The 14,946-nt window shown below is 37.6% G+C and overlaps 1 protein-coding gene across 5 annotated transcripts; it reads left to right on the forward strand.

Annotated features, from left to right (window-relative positions):
* Positions 1-330: 330 nt before the first annotated feature.
* On the forward strand, positions 331-14,851 carry LOC127651600 (clathrin light chain A-like). Of its 5 annotated transcripts, XM_052137504.1 has the most exons (8): positions 331-615; positions 3,875-3,903; positions 5,015-5,132; positions 6,078-6,189; positions 8,856-8,909; positions 11,983-12,018; positions 12,266-12,316; positions 13,954-14,851. In XM_052137504.1, the coding sequence occupies exons 1-8, from the start codon at positions 432-434 to the stop codon at positions 14,123-14,125; spliced, it is 756 nt and encodes a 251-aa protein (XP_051993464.1). In that variant the 5' UTR covers positions 331-431; the 3' UTR covers positions 14,126-14,851. The 5 variants fall into 5 exon arrangements, with proteins under 5 accessions (XP_051993464.1, XP_051993465.1, XP_051993466.1 ...); XM_052137505.1 differs by lacking the exon at positions 11,983-12,018 and having other exon boundaries at positions 13,954-14,850; XM_052137506.1 differs by lacking the exon at positions 12,266-12,316 and having other exon boundaries at positions 13,954-14,848.
* Positions 14,852-14,946: the final 95 nt, after the last annotated feature.

The following is a 14,946-nucleotide window of genomic DNA, read 5'->3' on the forward strand; positions in this document are numbered from 1 at the left end:
TTTTACTACCTTCCTTTACAAAAGTAAGTTGGGCTGGCATGTTCAGTTTCACAACAATGACTTTAAAGATCCAACATGACTGAAGAAATTGAGATATATTTTATGATAAAGCATGTTTATGTTCATTATATATTGATACGAATATACAATCCATAGCTGCAACGCCCTGTCAGGGCACGCTGATGATCACGGGACTTGTATGGAATCGGTTTAGTCATTTCATTGGTTAACAGCTCAATTCCCGCTCATCTGTATGGACACAAAACTGCCAATAAAAAAATAACAGCCTCTGATTGGCTGAGCGATCGTTTCCTTCGCATCCGTTCTCTCTTACCCACCACCCCCTCCTCCCCTTCGGAGCCGTCGACAAGGAAGACAGTAGGGCGATTTGTGTTTTTAACCTTTCTCACTCGAAACACATTTAGCTAGCCATGGATGATTTTGATATGCTCAGCGCCCCTCAGGGAAGCGCAGGGAACGGCGTGGGAGGAGACGAGGACCCAGCGGCGGCTTTCCTGGCCCAGCAGGAGAGTGAGATCGCGGGCATCGAGAATGACGAGGGCTTCAGCATCCTGGACAGCGGAGAGGTTCCTTCATCCTTCAGCCAAGAGGACGGTGGGTTTACACCGCTGGTTCAAGCCTCCGACGGCAAATAAGCCGTCTTAAAATGTTGTTATTGCCCTGTTATATAAAAACACAGAGGGAAAGGGCTGTTTTACCCGCTGGCTAGCAAATTAGCCTTCTACCAGCGCTCTATCTGTAAGTAATGTAAAGCAGTGTGTCTACTGCACTGCTGCTGCTCTCAGATCAGAGCTATGAATCCCAGTGTCCAGTATGCGTCTAGATGTATTAATAGTTTAACACTGGACTGGTAGTTAAAATGAAGCAGGAAACATAGCGTTATCTATCTAACGAGAGTGGTGAACAGGAATATTATTTTATCAAATCATTTTCACCTTCAAAATAGAAAATAATATATATTTTTTAATTATATTGCGTGCTTCTCTAAATCGATTACTGGTTGCATCGGCTTAAATCGAGTTCCTTGAACGATGTTTTTTTTTTATTTATTTTTTTTTTTTATCACGTAATGACCTTTGGACCGGAGGTAGTGTATAAGGGTGTGCTAAATTTCAATTCCTTTAATCTTTACACTAGTGTCCAGGGCCGTCTTAAGGTTTGATTATGGCAGGGCCATGGCTATGCTATGTCTCAAACTACTGCGATACCTAGCTAGAGAGCGTTTGGAATGTTTGAATCGGAGATTTGAACGCGCCAACGCTCCTTTTGAAGACTAATGCACATGTGATGCCTCTTATTCTTCGAGCGTTCGACTGATACGAACCTATAATGTCCCACAGTACTTGAACTTTAGAATACACCTGTGATGCCCTAAAATAAGTTCAAACACTCCTGCGATGCCTGAAAACGTATGATTTAAATATTCCAATGTTCAATAGAATGTTTGAATGTACCCATGATGCCTCCCATGACCGGTCCATTCAAACGCACCTCTAGTGTCTCAATATGTTTGATTCGAATGTTTGTGAACACCTGTGATGTAAAAATAAAATAAAGTATTCATTCAAATGTTTAAACGTTCAATTAGAAGAACATGTATAAACAAAAGATTCAAATGCATTCCATTTAAATCCTCAAACAGTGAATCCCAAATTGTTGTCTTGGTAGGCAGCTCTCACAGTTAGACATGTTAGATTAATCCATTTGTGATGTTTCAGAATCTTCAGACTTTCGAGTATAACACACAAATAATGCAAAAACAAAACATTTGAACATCCCAACATTCAATTTGAAAGTTCAAAGCACCCTGAATCCCACAATGCTATTTACTGTTTAAGTTATAAGTTTACATACTTTGCTTCTGTTAGGCAAATTAGAGTCAATTGGTGTGCCTGTGGATGTATTTTAAGGTCTAACTTCAAACTCTGTTCCGCTTTGCTTGACATCATGGGAAAATCAAAAGAAATCAGCCAAGACCTTCACAAGTCTGTTTCATCCTTGGGTGCAATTTCCAAACACCTGAAGTTACCAGGTTCATATGTACAAACAATAGTACGCAAGTATAAACACCATGGGACTACACAGCCATCATACCGCTCAAGAAGAATACGCATTCTGTCTCCTAGAGATGAACGTAGTATGGTGCAAAAAATGCAGTCAATCCCAGAATAACAGCAAAGGACCTTGTGAAGATGCTGGAGGAAACAGGTAGACAAGTATCTATATCCACAGTAAAACAAGTCCTATATTGACATAAACTGAAAGGCTGCTTGGAAAGGAAGAAACCACTGCTCCAAAACTGCCATAAAAAAGCCAGACTACAGTTTGCAAGTGCACATGGAGACAAAGATCTTTCTTTTTCGAGAAATGTCCTCTGGTCTAATGAAACAAAAATGTAACTGTTTGGCCATAATTTTTTAGTTTGGTGGAAAAAGGGTCAGGCTTGCAAGCCAAAGAACACCATCCCAACTCTGAAGCATGGGGGTGGCAGCATCATGTTATGGGAGGTGCTTTGATGCAGGAGGGACTGGTGCACTTCACAAAATAGATGGCCTCATGAGGGATGGAAAATTATGTGGATATATTGAAGCAACATCTCAAGACATCAGCCAGAAGTTAAAACTCTGTCACAAATGGATGATGACCCCAAGCATACCTCCAAAGTTGTGGCAAAATGTCTTAAGGACAACAAAGTCAAGGTATTGGAGTGGCCATCACAAAGCCCTGACCTCAACCCAATAGAAAAGTTGTGGGCAGAACTGAAAAAGTGTGCTGCGAGCAAGGAGGCCTTCAAACCTGACTCAGTTACACCAGTTCTTTCTGGAGGAATGGGCCAGCAACTTATTGTGAGAAGCTTGATGTATACATAAAATGTATTTGGCTAAGGTGTATGTAAACTTCTGACTTCAACTAAGGTAGGCTGCTCGCTTGGTTTTGAGATGCTCCATTACAAGCATGTCACAGCTGAATGAATGAACCACTTTACTTGCAAATATGAACTGTACTGTTCTTGTCCCTAGCATCATAAATTCACATTTCAAATGAGTTTAAATCTATACTCTTGTCTAAGATGAGTATGCTTCGGTGGCCTTTAACGCACTACCTGCTATGGTGAAAAGTCAATACACATTTTGACATGTAGTGTGCCCCATACTATCTCAGTCTTTAGTGTGGTTTGTTAATTACAAGAAAGAAAACATTATCAATGAATGTAAAAGTGCGGCTGGTATTCCCTTTTTGGTAGCAGTTGGCTCGTATACTGCTCTGGCCGAAAGGTTTGAATAAATTATGACAAGGATGTAGTTTCACGGGCACAAAGGCACACTAGAATCTTTCATCTTGGATCTAGGGTGACTGAAGACCGCAGTCTTGGAAACACCATGCATTGCAGTGTGCAGCAAATTCGTTGGGCCTGCATATTTTATGCATTGCATTTATCAATTTAAGTGTAGGTATACACTGACCCAATGTGTTAAGATACATTGTGCAATTTGCACCTCTCATTAGTGATTGCTAGTGTACATATTCATACATTTGATACATTGGTTGAGATACATTTTTGTTTTTTAAATGTTGCTGACCAAAACATCCCTAGTAAAGAAAGGAAAGGTCAGCAAAATCCGAGGCTTTGGCAGAAGGAAAGAGCATGTATCCTGTTCAACAGAACACTAGTTTGGTTTTACTAATGCAGTAGCGCTGCTATTCTTCACTGTATTTTTGTTTTTTTTGTCCATTCTATAATCACTTCAACTGAACTGAGGATGATCCATGATAAATTGAAAATACTGTAAGAAAATCTTCCTGGATAATGTCAAATTTTAATGTTTTCTTTTATTTTCTCTGTACCTTTCAGGTGGAGCACTGAATGGAGATCTACATGGGGTAAGAAAGCTGAAGCCCTTGAAGAAATGTTCCCTGTATACCTTCTGGCATGAGATATTTTAGTATTGTTACATAGTAGTTTTTATTTTATGTTCTTTTCAGGTGTATCTTTCAGTATTGGATTATAATTGTATTTAGCTGTAAGAACTTCTAGTGTAACTCATTAGTAACAGTACATAGCAAATATCTAAAAGGTTAAGCTTATTTATATTAGATAAATGGTTTATTAGCTTTGTCTGTGAGGCCATAAACTGGTATGGTTAAAAGTTTGGGGGGAAAGGCACATTTCGCTGATGTAAAGCCAGTTATTCTGAAATCTTGTATTTAATTGGGTTTCCTTATACCAATCTTTACAAGGGATATAATGGATATTTTTTAATGCAATGACTGATATTGTAAATCTGTACTGTCAATAATTTTGAAGTAAACTTCACAGCGTTATAATTTATTGTATGAAAATCCTATTTAAAAAAAAAAAAAAGATCTGTTTTAGGAAAAAATGCATTACTTTTTGGGTTTGTTTAGTCTTTGAAAAACACATGACCCTGGTAAGAGAGTAGAGCTCAATGATATACAATGGATTTTAATGATGATTACGGTGATTATTCAAAATAGTTTGTGTGTAGTCTGAAACAAGTTGGGTAAACATTCAGTATTTGGTATAATAAAAAAAAAAAAATGCATACTTTAATCTATGAACATTTGTAGTTCTGAACTACAGGGCACAATTTGAAAATTAACAGTAAAGTAAAAAAAAAAAAATACACCCCTATTATATTACACAATTAGACACTACAGCTGTTATATGATCATTTTCCTGTCCACCAATTCCAGATGAGTTCAAACTTTGTCTAGCTATTCATCTGGAATGGGTATTTATCTGGAATGGGTAAACAGAAGAGAACACTATGAAATATCCATTATGTGCAAAACATTTTTATAAATTGCTAATCGAACGACAACCATCATGATCTCAATATATTGTGCATCTCTCTGTGCATATCTTTGTCCAAAAATGTATAGCCACATTGAAAAATTGCATTACCTTGCCTATAGTTTTCTGATAAAGCAGAGTTTAAAGCCCCCAGTTTTCCTTGGGTGTGTCCTAAAGGAAAGCAATGGTCCTTCAGATGTGTATGCAGCCATCTCCAGCGTAGACCGTTTGCAGGCCGAGCCGGAGAGCTTGCGGAAGTGGAGAGAGGAGCAGCGTGAGAGGTTGGAGCAGCTCGGTGAGGAACCAAGATCTTTGCAGAATTCATTGTGATCACTTAAAGGGATAGTTCTCCCAAAAATGAACATTCTGTAATCATTAACTCATGTTCATAGAACCTATATGACTTTCTCTCTGCAGAACACAAAAGGAGATGTAAGGCAGTATATTAGTAGTCTCATTCACTCTCACTCTTATACAATGATAGTGAATCGTGACTCATATGCTTGTGTGTGCCATGGAAGAAAGCAAGCCATTGTGCTTTGAAACTACTTTGAGGGTGGGTTAAAGGAGAAGTTTTTCTTAAAAATGACAATTCTCTCATCATTAACTCGCCCTAATGTCATCCCTGATGTGTATAACTTTCTTCTGCAGAACACAAATGAAGAATATCTCAGCTCTGTGAAGTGAATTGTGGCCAGAAATGTGAAGCTCCAAAAGGCACAAAGACAGCATAAAATTAATCCATACAACTCCAGTTGTCAAATCTATGTCTTCTGAAGTGATATTATAGGTGTGGCTTAGAATTAGATCAAAGTTTTTATTTTTTACAATAAATCTTTATCTTTGACCAGCCCTGACCAGTAGGTGGCGCTAAATACAACGAATGCAAATCGCCAAAAACAAAATTAGAATGTGGAAGTGGAGATTTGTAGAAAAGAATGACTTCTTATTGTTTCTCACCCACACCTATCATATCACTTCTGAAGACATGGATTTAACCTCTGGAGTGGTATGGATTACTTTTATGCTGCCTTAATGTACTTTTTGGAGCTACAAAGTTCTGACCACTAATCACTTGCATTGTATGAAGCTACAGAGCTGAGATATTCTTCTAAAAATCTTTGTTTGTGTTCTGCAGAAGAAAGAGGGTGAGTTAATGATGAGAGAATTTTCATTTTTGGGTGAACTTTCTGGAGCTATGAAGGTTAGAATGACAGATGTTCCCCTGTGCTGTTTTCAGATGCTAACTCACGTGAACAGGAGGCAGAATGGAAGAAGAAGGCAAAGTTGGAGCTGGATGAGTGGCACACTAGGCAGAACGAGCAGCTGGAGAAGACCAAAGTAAACAACAGGTACACAAAATTGTGGCGGCAGCTGAAATATATAGGTGTTTCAAATGGCTATTCTACCTCCATAGCCAGTGTATTGTAAATCACATGCAGATTAGTGTGATTTAAGTCATATATATATATATATATATATATAAAACCAGCTTCTGTTTTGCTCTACTCATCTGGTGACGAAAGCACAGCAAAGGTGCATGGGTCATCCATCGTACTCTGTCAAAATATGTGCTGGGTCACAGAATATTCAAAAGGGACATATTTGTTTCCATGTTGTGAACAATGTACATGTATTTAATTCTTGGGATGGCATAAGGCACTCCTAAAAAGCTCTTTCCATTTCACTGAACTAGCTGAATGATCATAGTGGATGAGCGGAGTAGTCTGCGTAAAAACAAATAAATACAGTGAGGGAAAAAAGTATTTGATCTCCTGCTGATATTTTGTACATTTGCCCACTGACAAAAAATGATCAGTCTATAATTTTAATGGTAGGTTAATTTGAACAGTGAGAGACCAAATAACAACAAAAAATCCAGGAAAATGCATGTCAAAAATGTTATAAATTGAATTGCATTTTAATGAGGGAAATAAGTATTCGACCCCTCAGCAAAACATGACTACTTCAATCACAGAGGTCAGACGTTTCTTGTAGTTGGCCACCAGGTTTGCACACATCTCAGGAGGGATTTTGTCCCATTCCTCTTTGTAGATCTTCTCCAAGTCATTAAGGTTTCGAGGCTGACGTTTGGCAACTCGAACCTTCAGCTCCCTCCACAGATTTTTTTATGGGATTAAGGTCTGGAGACTGGCTAGGCCACTCCAGGACCTTAATGTGCTTCTTCTTGAGCCACTCCTTTGTTGCCTTGGCCGTGTTTTGGGTCATTGTCATGCTGGAATACCCATCCACAGCCCATTTTCAATGCCCAGGAGGTTCTCACCCAAGATTTGACGGTACATGGCCGTCCATCGTCCCTTTGATGCAGTGAAGTTGTCCTGTTTCCTTAGCAGAAAAACACCCCCAAAGCATAATGTTTCCACCTCCATGTTTGATGGTGGGGATGGTGTTCTTGGGGTCATAGGCAGCATTCCTCCTCCTCCAAACACTGCGAGTTGAGTTGATGCCAAAGAGCTTGATTTTGGTCTCATCTGACCACAACACTTTCACCTAGTTCTCTTCTGAATCATTCAGATGTTCATTGGGAAACTTCAGACGGGCCTGTACATGTGCTTTCTTGAGTAGGGGGACCTTGCAGGCACTGCAGGTTTTCAGTCCTTCACGGCGTAGTGTGTTACCAATTGTTTTCTTGGTAATTATGGTCCCAGGTGCCTTGAGATCATTGTAAAGATACTCCCATGTAGTTCTGGGCTGATTCCTCAACGTTCTCATTGATCATTGCAACTCCACGTGGTGAGATCTGGCATGGAGCCCCAGACCAAGGGAGATTGACAGTTATTGTGTTTTTTCCATTTGCGAATAATCGCACCAAGCTGCTTGGCGATGGTCTTGTAGCCCATTCCAGCCTTGTTTAGATCTATAATCTTGTCCCTGACATCCTTGGACAGATCTTTGGTCTTGGCCATGGTGGAGAGTTTGGAAACTGATTGATTGCTTCTGTGAACAGGTGTCTTTTATACAGGTAACAAACTGAGATTAGGAGCACTCCCTTTAAGAGTGTGCTCCTAATCTCAGCTCGTTACCTATATGTATGTATAAAAGACCCCCTCTAAATCTCTGATAAATCTCTGATTTAGAGGGGGTCGAATACTTATTTCCCTCATTAAAATGCAATTAAATTTATAACATTTTTGACATGTGTTTTTCTGGATGTCTTTTTGTTATTCTGTCTCACTTCAAATTAACCTACCATTAAAATTATAGACTGATAATTTATTTTGTTAGTGGGCAAATGTACAAAATCAATAGGGGATCAAATACCTTTTTCCTTCACTGTATATAGGCAGTATTGAAGTTTAAAACATGAATTTAAGTGTTGTATATTTTCTCTGTAGACATTAGTTAAGTCATTGTACAAATGAATAAAGATAACACAAATAATCTGTCGTTAGGCATGCAGTGCGGATTGTCATGATGTTGGCTGTTTAATATCTGATAATGGTGACGTGGTGGGTAAGAGACAACATGTTTCAGAATTATTGATGCGACATTGCATCTTTACTCCGTATTTGGCACAGAAGCACCTTTTAAGGATAGGTCACTGAAAAATCATCACGGTGTTACCTCCATGGAACACAAATGGCAGAAAGTTGTAGACCGTTTCCATTCACTTTGACTGCATCCATACAATAAAAGTGAGTGGTTACTTTCTTTGTGTTCTGTGGAAGAATGTCAAATTGGTTTGGAACAACGTAGAATAGGTACAGTAATTGATAACAGAATTTTCGTTTTTGAACTCGACCCCTGAAATCTCTTTCTCTATGCACTGTGCTTGAGTGTCTGTCACCATTCCACTGTATGTTAAATTAACGCTGTCTAAATTCCTTGTGCTTTCATGTCCCGTTTGTCTTTTTTCTTGTGTGCTTTGAGTGTGTATCTCCATTTGTTTTTCTCTCTCTCTCGCTCTCGTTGTTAACACTGGAGTATGAGTGTTTTTCTCCTTTTTACCACTCTCTCTGTTCTCTCCTGCTTTGCTGCTCTCCTCTGGGACTCCCAGGGTGCTGGATGAGGATTTCTACAAACAACCCGTCGCTGATCTGATTGGTTATGTGTATGTTGCTAAACTAACATCCTTTCTTTTCAAATGCATCTCTGATTACCACTCACTTTCCTGCATCTTATCTTTATTTCATTACCTGTCTCAAATTTCTAACCAAACTCTTGGTTAACCACATATCTAAAACAAAGGTATCCATATCTAATGTTTTGACAAATAATAATGCTAATAAATGCATGTCTTCCATTTACCATTTATGTTTAATTTCTAAAAACACATGGCAGAATTTAATTCTGTCTTTCCTATTCAGTCATCTCTCACTCTTCAGTTAATTTCGACAAAGTTTGTATATTTTTATATTCAATTTCTTATCACTCTTATATGCTTTTCATGGCCATTTATTCATTTGTAACTCCTGTATGGTCTCATGTTTGTGTTGTGCATATGTCATTATGTGTGCATTTTGTTGATATTCAAAATCTGATAATTTATTTACTGTCTAGCATTAATATTAATTAAGATTATTTAAATAGTAATGCTATTTAGTGCAGTAGTCGTGACAATTATATAGCCGTAGTTTATTTCTAAGCAACTATGTCTTCGGGTGATCTCAAAACCAGCTGATAAATCAAAACTTGCAAAGATCATTATTGCTGCTAAACATGGTAAAACATTAAGGGTGGATCAGGGCAAAAATACCACCAAAAGTCACAAAAATGCTCTTGAAATTCAGAATGTGCCCCCATTTTAGTTTTTTGTTCCAGCATAACATTTGATCTTAGTTTTTACATTCTATAAGCCTAGTTGTACGCATTATCACAAAATATGATTTGACGTTGATTTAGTTTTATAGGTAGGTGAAAGTATTTCGTCAATGTAATTATTCAGATAAATGGATTCAATTAAAGTGATTTAATTAAAGGGTTGCACAGTAGATTTATTAATTAGTTTGAAAGGAAAATGCCCTCAAATGTGAAAAATGCCCCTGAAAATCAAATTCAGGTGGCAAATATTGCCTCTACGTTAAAGTTAATTTCTGAAACTGCTACCAATACAAACCCAGTTTGCGTTCTTGTGCTTCTAGAATTAGTTTTTTTTTTCACTTGTATTTCTAAAGTATACAGGATACCCCTTTACCTGGCCATAAATTTAATTTATGCTTAAAGGTCCACCAAGTCATTTTTGTGTACATGAAACTGGCCTATGCGATGATGGTCTTGGAATTTTTATTGAGCCCTATCGGCACAAATGTTTTTGGTTTTCGATGCCATTGTAGAAATACACTAGTCACAGGCATTTATTTTTTTTAATCACCCATGATAGATTTATCCTGCAATCAATCTATAACCCCTTTATTTATATATATATCAGCCATAACATTAAAACCACCTGCCTAATAATATGTAGGTCCCATCGCGCTGCCAAAACGAGATGCTATTCTTCTCACTACAATTGTACAGAGAGGTTATCTGAGTTACCGTAGACTTTGCCAGATCGAACCAGTCTGGATGTTTTTTGTTTTTAGCACCATTCTGAATAAATTCTAGAGACTGTTGTCTTTGAAAATCCCATAAGATCAGCAGTTACAGAAATACTCAAACCAGCCTGTCTGGCACCAACAATCATTCATGTGATTATCTAATCAGCCACTCGTGTGGCAGCAGTGCATAAAATCATGCAGATACGGGTCAGGAGCTTCAGTTAATGTTCACATCAACCATCAGAATGGGAAAAAATGTGATCTCAGTGATTTGGACCGTGGCATGATTGATGGTGCCAGATGGGCTGGTTTGAGTTTTTCTGTAAATGATGATCTCATAGGATTTTCACACACAACCGTCTCTAGAATTTACTCTGAATGGTGCCAAAAACATCTAGTGAGGGGCAGTTCTGTGGACCGAAATGCCTTGTTGATGAGAGAGGTCAACAGAGAATGGCCAGAATAGTGTTATATTACAAAATGGTGGCCACCATGAGGAGCCTTATGTAGAATAAAACACCAGTTCAAATATAAATTTCGAAAGTACAATTTCTTAAAGGAGTATTCCAGGTTCAATATAAGTTAAGCTCAATTGACAGCATTTGTGGCATAAGGTTGATTGCCACAAAAAGCTATTTCAACTCATTCCCCTTCTTTAAAAAAAGACATAAAAAATATCGAGGTTAAAGTGAGGCACTTACAATGGAAGTGAATGTGGCCAATTTCTGGAGGGTTTTAAGGCAGAAATGTGAAGCTTATAGTTTTGTAAAAGCACTAACATTATTCTGTTAAAACTCTTGTTATTTGAGTTGTAAAGTTGTGTAAATCGTCATTTTTAGAGTTAAACATTAAATTGTCATGGGATCGATGATGTCAAATTGGCTATACATTTACACCGAAAAGGTTAGTAAGTGGTTTTTATCACACTAAAATCATGTTAACACACATATTGTTTACATGATGTGGATATAGTTTTGAAATAGTATTTTAATATTTATGGATTGGCACCACACATTTCCATTGTAAGTGCCTCACTGTAACCCACATTTTTGCTTTTATTTTTTTTTAAGAAAAAGAGGGACATGTCAAAATGTGGTAATCAATATTCTGCCACAAATGCTGTCGATTGAGCTTAACTTGTATTGAACCTGGAATATTTATTTTTTAAAGGTGTAAATATTTTTACTTGGTGCATCTTTAACCCATGGCTGGTGATTTTGCTGGACACCTAGTTGCTTCTAATACTGGTGTTTAGATTTGTAGTATTTTAGAGTATTGTGTGCCTAGGTTAAGCCAAGCTGTCCCAGGCTAGAACTGTCCTCTTAGTTCTGCAGCCCTCATGTTCTTCATGGACCTCAAACTGCTTCTGCCTATTCTGCAGAACTATTTCAAACGTTAGCTTCTTTTTTTTTGCTTGAAAACTGTCTCTCAACTCAAGCATCAGTTGAGACCGCCAGATGCAGCAAGCGGCACATCAATGACGGCTGCAAGCTAAGCGCACTAGAAACACTTCTTTTCGATGATTTGGGTTTTGAACAGTGCATGCCTGCTTTGGTCATCTGCATAAATCTTATTTCTTTTGGTTTTCTATATATCTGACTTGTGATCTGTTTCTCCTTGTTTTTCTTTTCTCTATGCACCTTTAAGCACTCACATTAACCATCCTTGCTACCGCCTAGACCAGTTAAGTAAAAAAAAAAAAAAAAAGACAAGAAAACCAAATATACTCAGGGAACAAGCTACTCTTATTACAAATTTCTACACCAATTAATTGCTGTCTTTTTAACATGTTTCTGCTAAAGTTAAGATTCTGGATGTCCTTTTGTGGTGATGTGTTGGTGGACTAGTCCTGTGCGTTGATGTAGTTGATGTGACCGTGATTACCTCATTGGCTTTTCATACCCATTTTGCTGTGTATATTGTGTGATAGTGGAGAGGCTATTGCAAACCAACTGGACAGAGACTACGACAGCGGAAAAGGGTTTGTAAAGGGATGGGTAGAAATGGGAATATTTTACTATGTCAAATGGTTCAAATGTAGTCCTATCTTTGTGACTGTGACATAACACTAGGGCTGGGCGATATAGCTGATGTGTACCATGTGTACATGGTATGATAACTGTAGATTGTCATACCGAGAAACCGGTATACCCCTGCAACCCTACTTGGCAATGCAGGACACATTGACAGAATAGTAATATTTCATTACATTGTTTTGTCCACTAAATGATCATTTGAGAATTGTTAACAGAAAATCATTCAGGTAAAAGAACAAAAAAAAAGGAAGATCGATTACCAACCCTATTGCCAAGTAGATTAAAAATGTTTTAATTTACGTAGCACCTAAGACCCCAAAACATCTTTTTTACTAAATGAACTTAAAGAATGATATTTAATAATCATTTATATGCACCAATAAAACAACTAAATAAACTGCAATGTTATCTGCATTTTAGGCTTATATGACATTTTTTCCAAAACAGTTCATTGAAACTCTCTTACCTTAATGTTATTAAAGACATTATTATTATTATTAACACTCATACTTGTCGCAAGTCAGTGTGATTGTAAAACTATTCTAATGACATGGTCTTTAGGATACTTAATGCTAAATAAATAGCGCATTAAAACCAATGCGTTACATGCAAGGTTTAGTTTTTTTTTACATTTATATCACTAATAAAATCGTCGCAAATATACAGTGGAAATTGTATATATCGCCCAGTCCTACATGGCAATGTCTATTTAACCACTGGACAGTTCTAAAACAATAAATGTACCCTCCTAACCTTGCATTATGTTATGTATTAGCTGAACCACTTTCTTTGGAAAATTATTTATTCCAAAAACTCCTTAGCATTTGACTGGCCAGAAACCTAGCTTAGCGCCCCCATGCTCAGCAGAATGCCCCGCTTTTGGTCACTGCCAGCGCATGGCATGTTCAGCCTTTGCACAAAGATTTATTGGTTAAAATAAGCTAATTTGCCTGTCAATTCACTCTATTGAAGGCTCATTAGCGTACAAGATTCCTTGACATTCCTTTGACAATCAAGAGATAAGGAATGTCCTACGTAAAAGGATTTTCATTAAATTTGAGAGCAGCAAAATCACAATAAATTGTTTTAACCAACTGAATCACTGCAAATGTTTTAATTGTGGCTGTTTTGGAACCTTTTCCTGCCTTCAAGATGAACAACTGGTAATGGTGGGTTGGGGGCATGATGCTCAAACTACCATCTATTTTGTATGGTTTCACCTGAAGAATGTCTATGGATGTACTATTGTTGGACGGAAATAACCATTGTTTTTTCACCCAGGCACAATGCTGCTTTGGTACTCTTGCCTCTTGACAAAGCCGTCAGGAAACTATTCGGCCACTCATTTGAAGATTTTTTTTGTTTGTTTGTTTTGCTGAGAAATTATCTGTTGTAATTGGTCAAAGATTTTCATATTTAGAAGTGGTTCTACCAATAGAATTCCAGAATGCAGTTTTTCTAGATTAAGCATAAGCCAATAGGAAGGGGTGTAAAGGATGTCAGAGGTTGTGTACTGCAGCAGGATGTGTCTGAGATGGTCTGTTGCATCTGTCCAAGACTGATTGTGCTCTATTGTCAACAGGGCGGCCGAGGAAGCCATGGTGTCGGAGCTGGACGAGAACAGCCCTGGCACAGAATGGGAGCGTGTGGCACGCCTTTGTGACTTCAACCCCAAGTCCAGCAAGCAGGCCAAGGACATCTCCCGCATGCGCTCTGTCCTTATCTCCCTCAAACAGTCACCGCTCGTCCGCTAGGCTCCAACTCAAGTCCCTGCAGCCATTGGATCTTGTGACATTCCTTTTGTTTGTGAATTCCTTTGGCTGTGGCCCCATCCCATCATGGTTTAGAGATCCATTTCCATATATAAATAATCTATATTATATTACATAATATGATATGGGTATATCTATATATGTTTATATATTTCATCTATAAATATATACATATATATAACGATGTTCAGATTGTTTTTATTTTTTTGGTGTCTATTTTAAGGACCAAACTCCATATTGTCTTCATTTTTTCATGTAGAGACTGTGTGTGACGTTGTGACACTATCAATCTATGCATTTCCCTTGTTAAACTGTTCAGGAAAGAAGTACTACATGTCTTGTGTATGTTGTATATGGATATATCCTGTGTGTTTATGTAACTATGTACATAAAGACTGGCCCTCTATACACTTAAATATGTGAGAGAATGGCACAAGTTGTAGAAGAACAGAGCTGTACCCTAGTAAATGTTGCCTCATGTTCTCCATTCTGTTTCAGTATGATTAAACACATTTGAAATGTCAAGAGTCTGAGTATCTATCCCAATAGAAAAAATAAATCTTTTTAAGGTTGTTTTTGTTAACATATGTTAAAGTAGTTAACATGAACTCAAAGTTTGCAATAATTTTTCCAGCACTTTTAAAAAATGTAATGTTATTTTTAAGTTTATAAGTTGTACTTTATATGTTAAAATTAATGCATTATGACCTAACAATGAATAATTGTATCGTTATCTATAAAATTACTTTTTGTTAGTTCATGATACCTGATGTGTTTACAATAAGGTTCTGTTTGTTAACATT

This window comes from Xyrauchen texanus, chromosome 11 (assembly GCF_025860055.1).
Source record: "Xyrauchen texanus isolate HMW12.3.18 chromosome 11, RBS_HiC_50CHRs, whole genome shotgun sequence".
Lineage (NCBI taxonomy): Eukaryota > Metazoa > Chordata > Actinopteri > Cypriniformes > Catostomidae > Xyrauchen > Xyrauchen texanus.

Bases quoted from the DNA above. Each gene is read 5' to 3' on its own strand.
- LOC127651600 (XM_052137504.1), top strand. From the start codon at position 432: ATGGATGATTTTGATATGCTCAGCGCCCCTCAGGGAAGCGCAGGGAAC. The intron at 5,133-6,077 runs GTGAGGAACCAA...TGCTGTTTTCAG, and splicing joins TGAGAGGTTGGAGCAGCTCG to ATGCTAACTCACGTGAACAG. The intron at 12,317-13,953 runs GTTTGTAAAGGG...TATTGTCAACAG, and splicing joins GACTACGACAGCGGAAAAGG to GGCGGCCGAGGAAGCCATGG.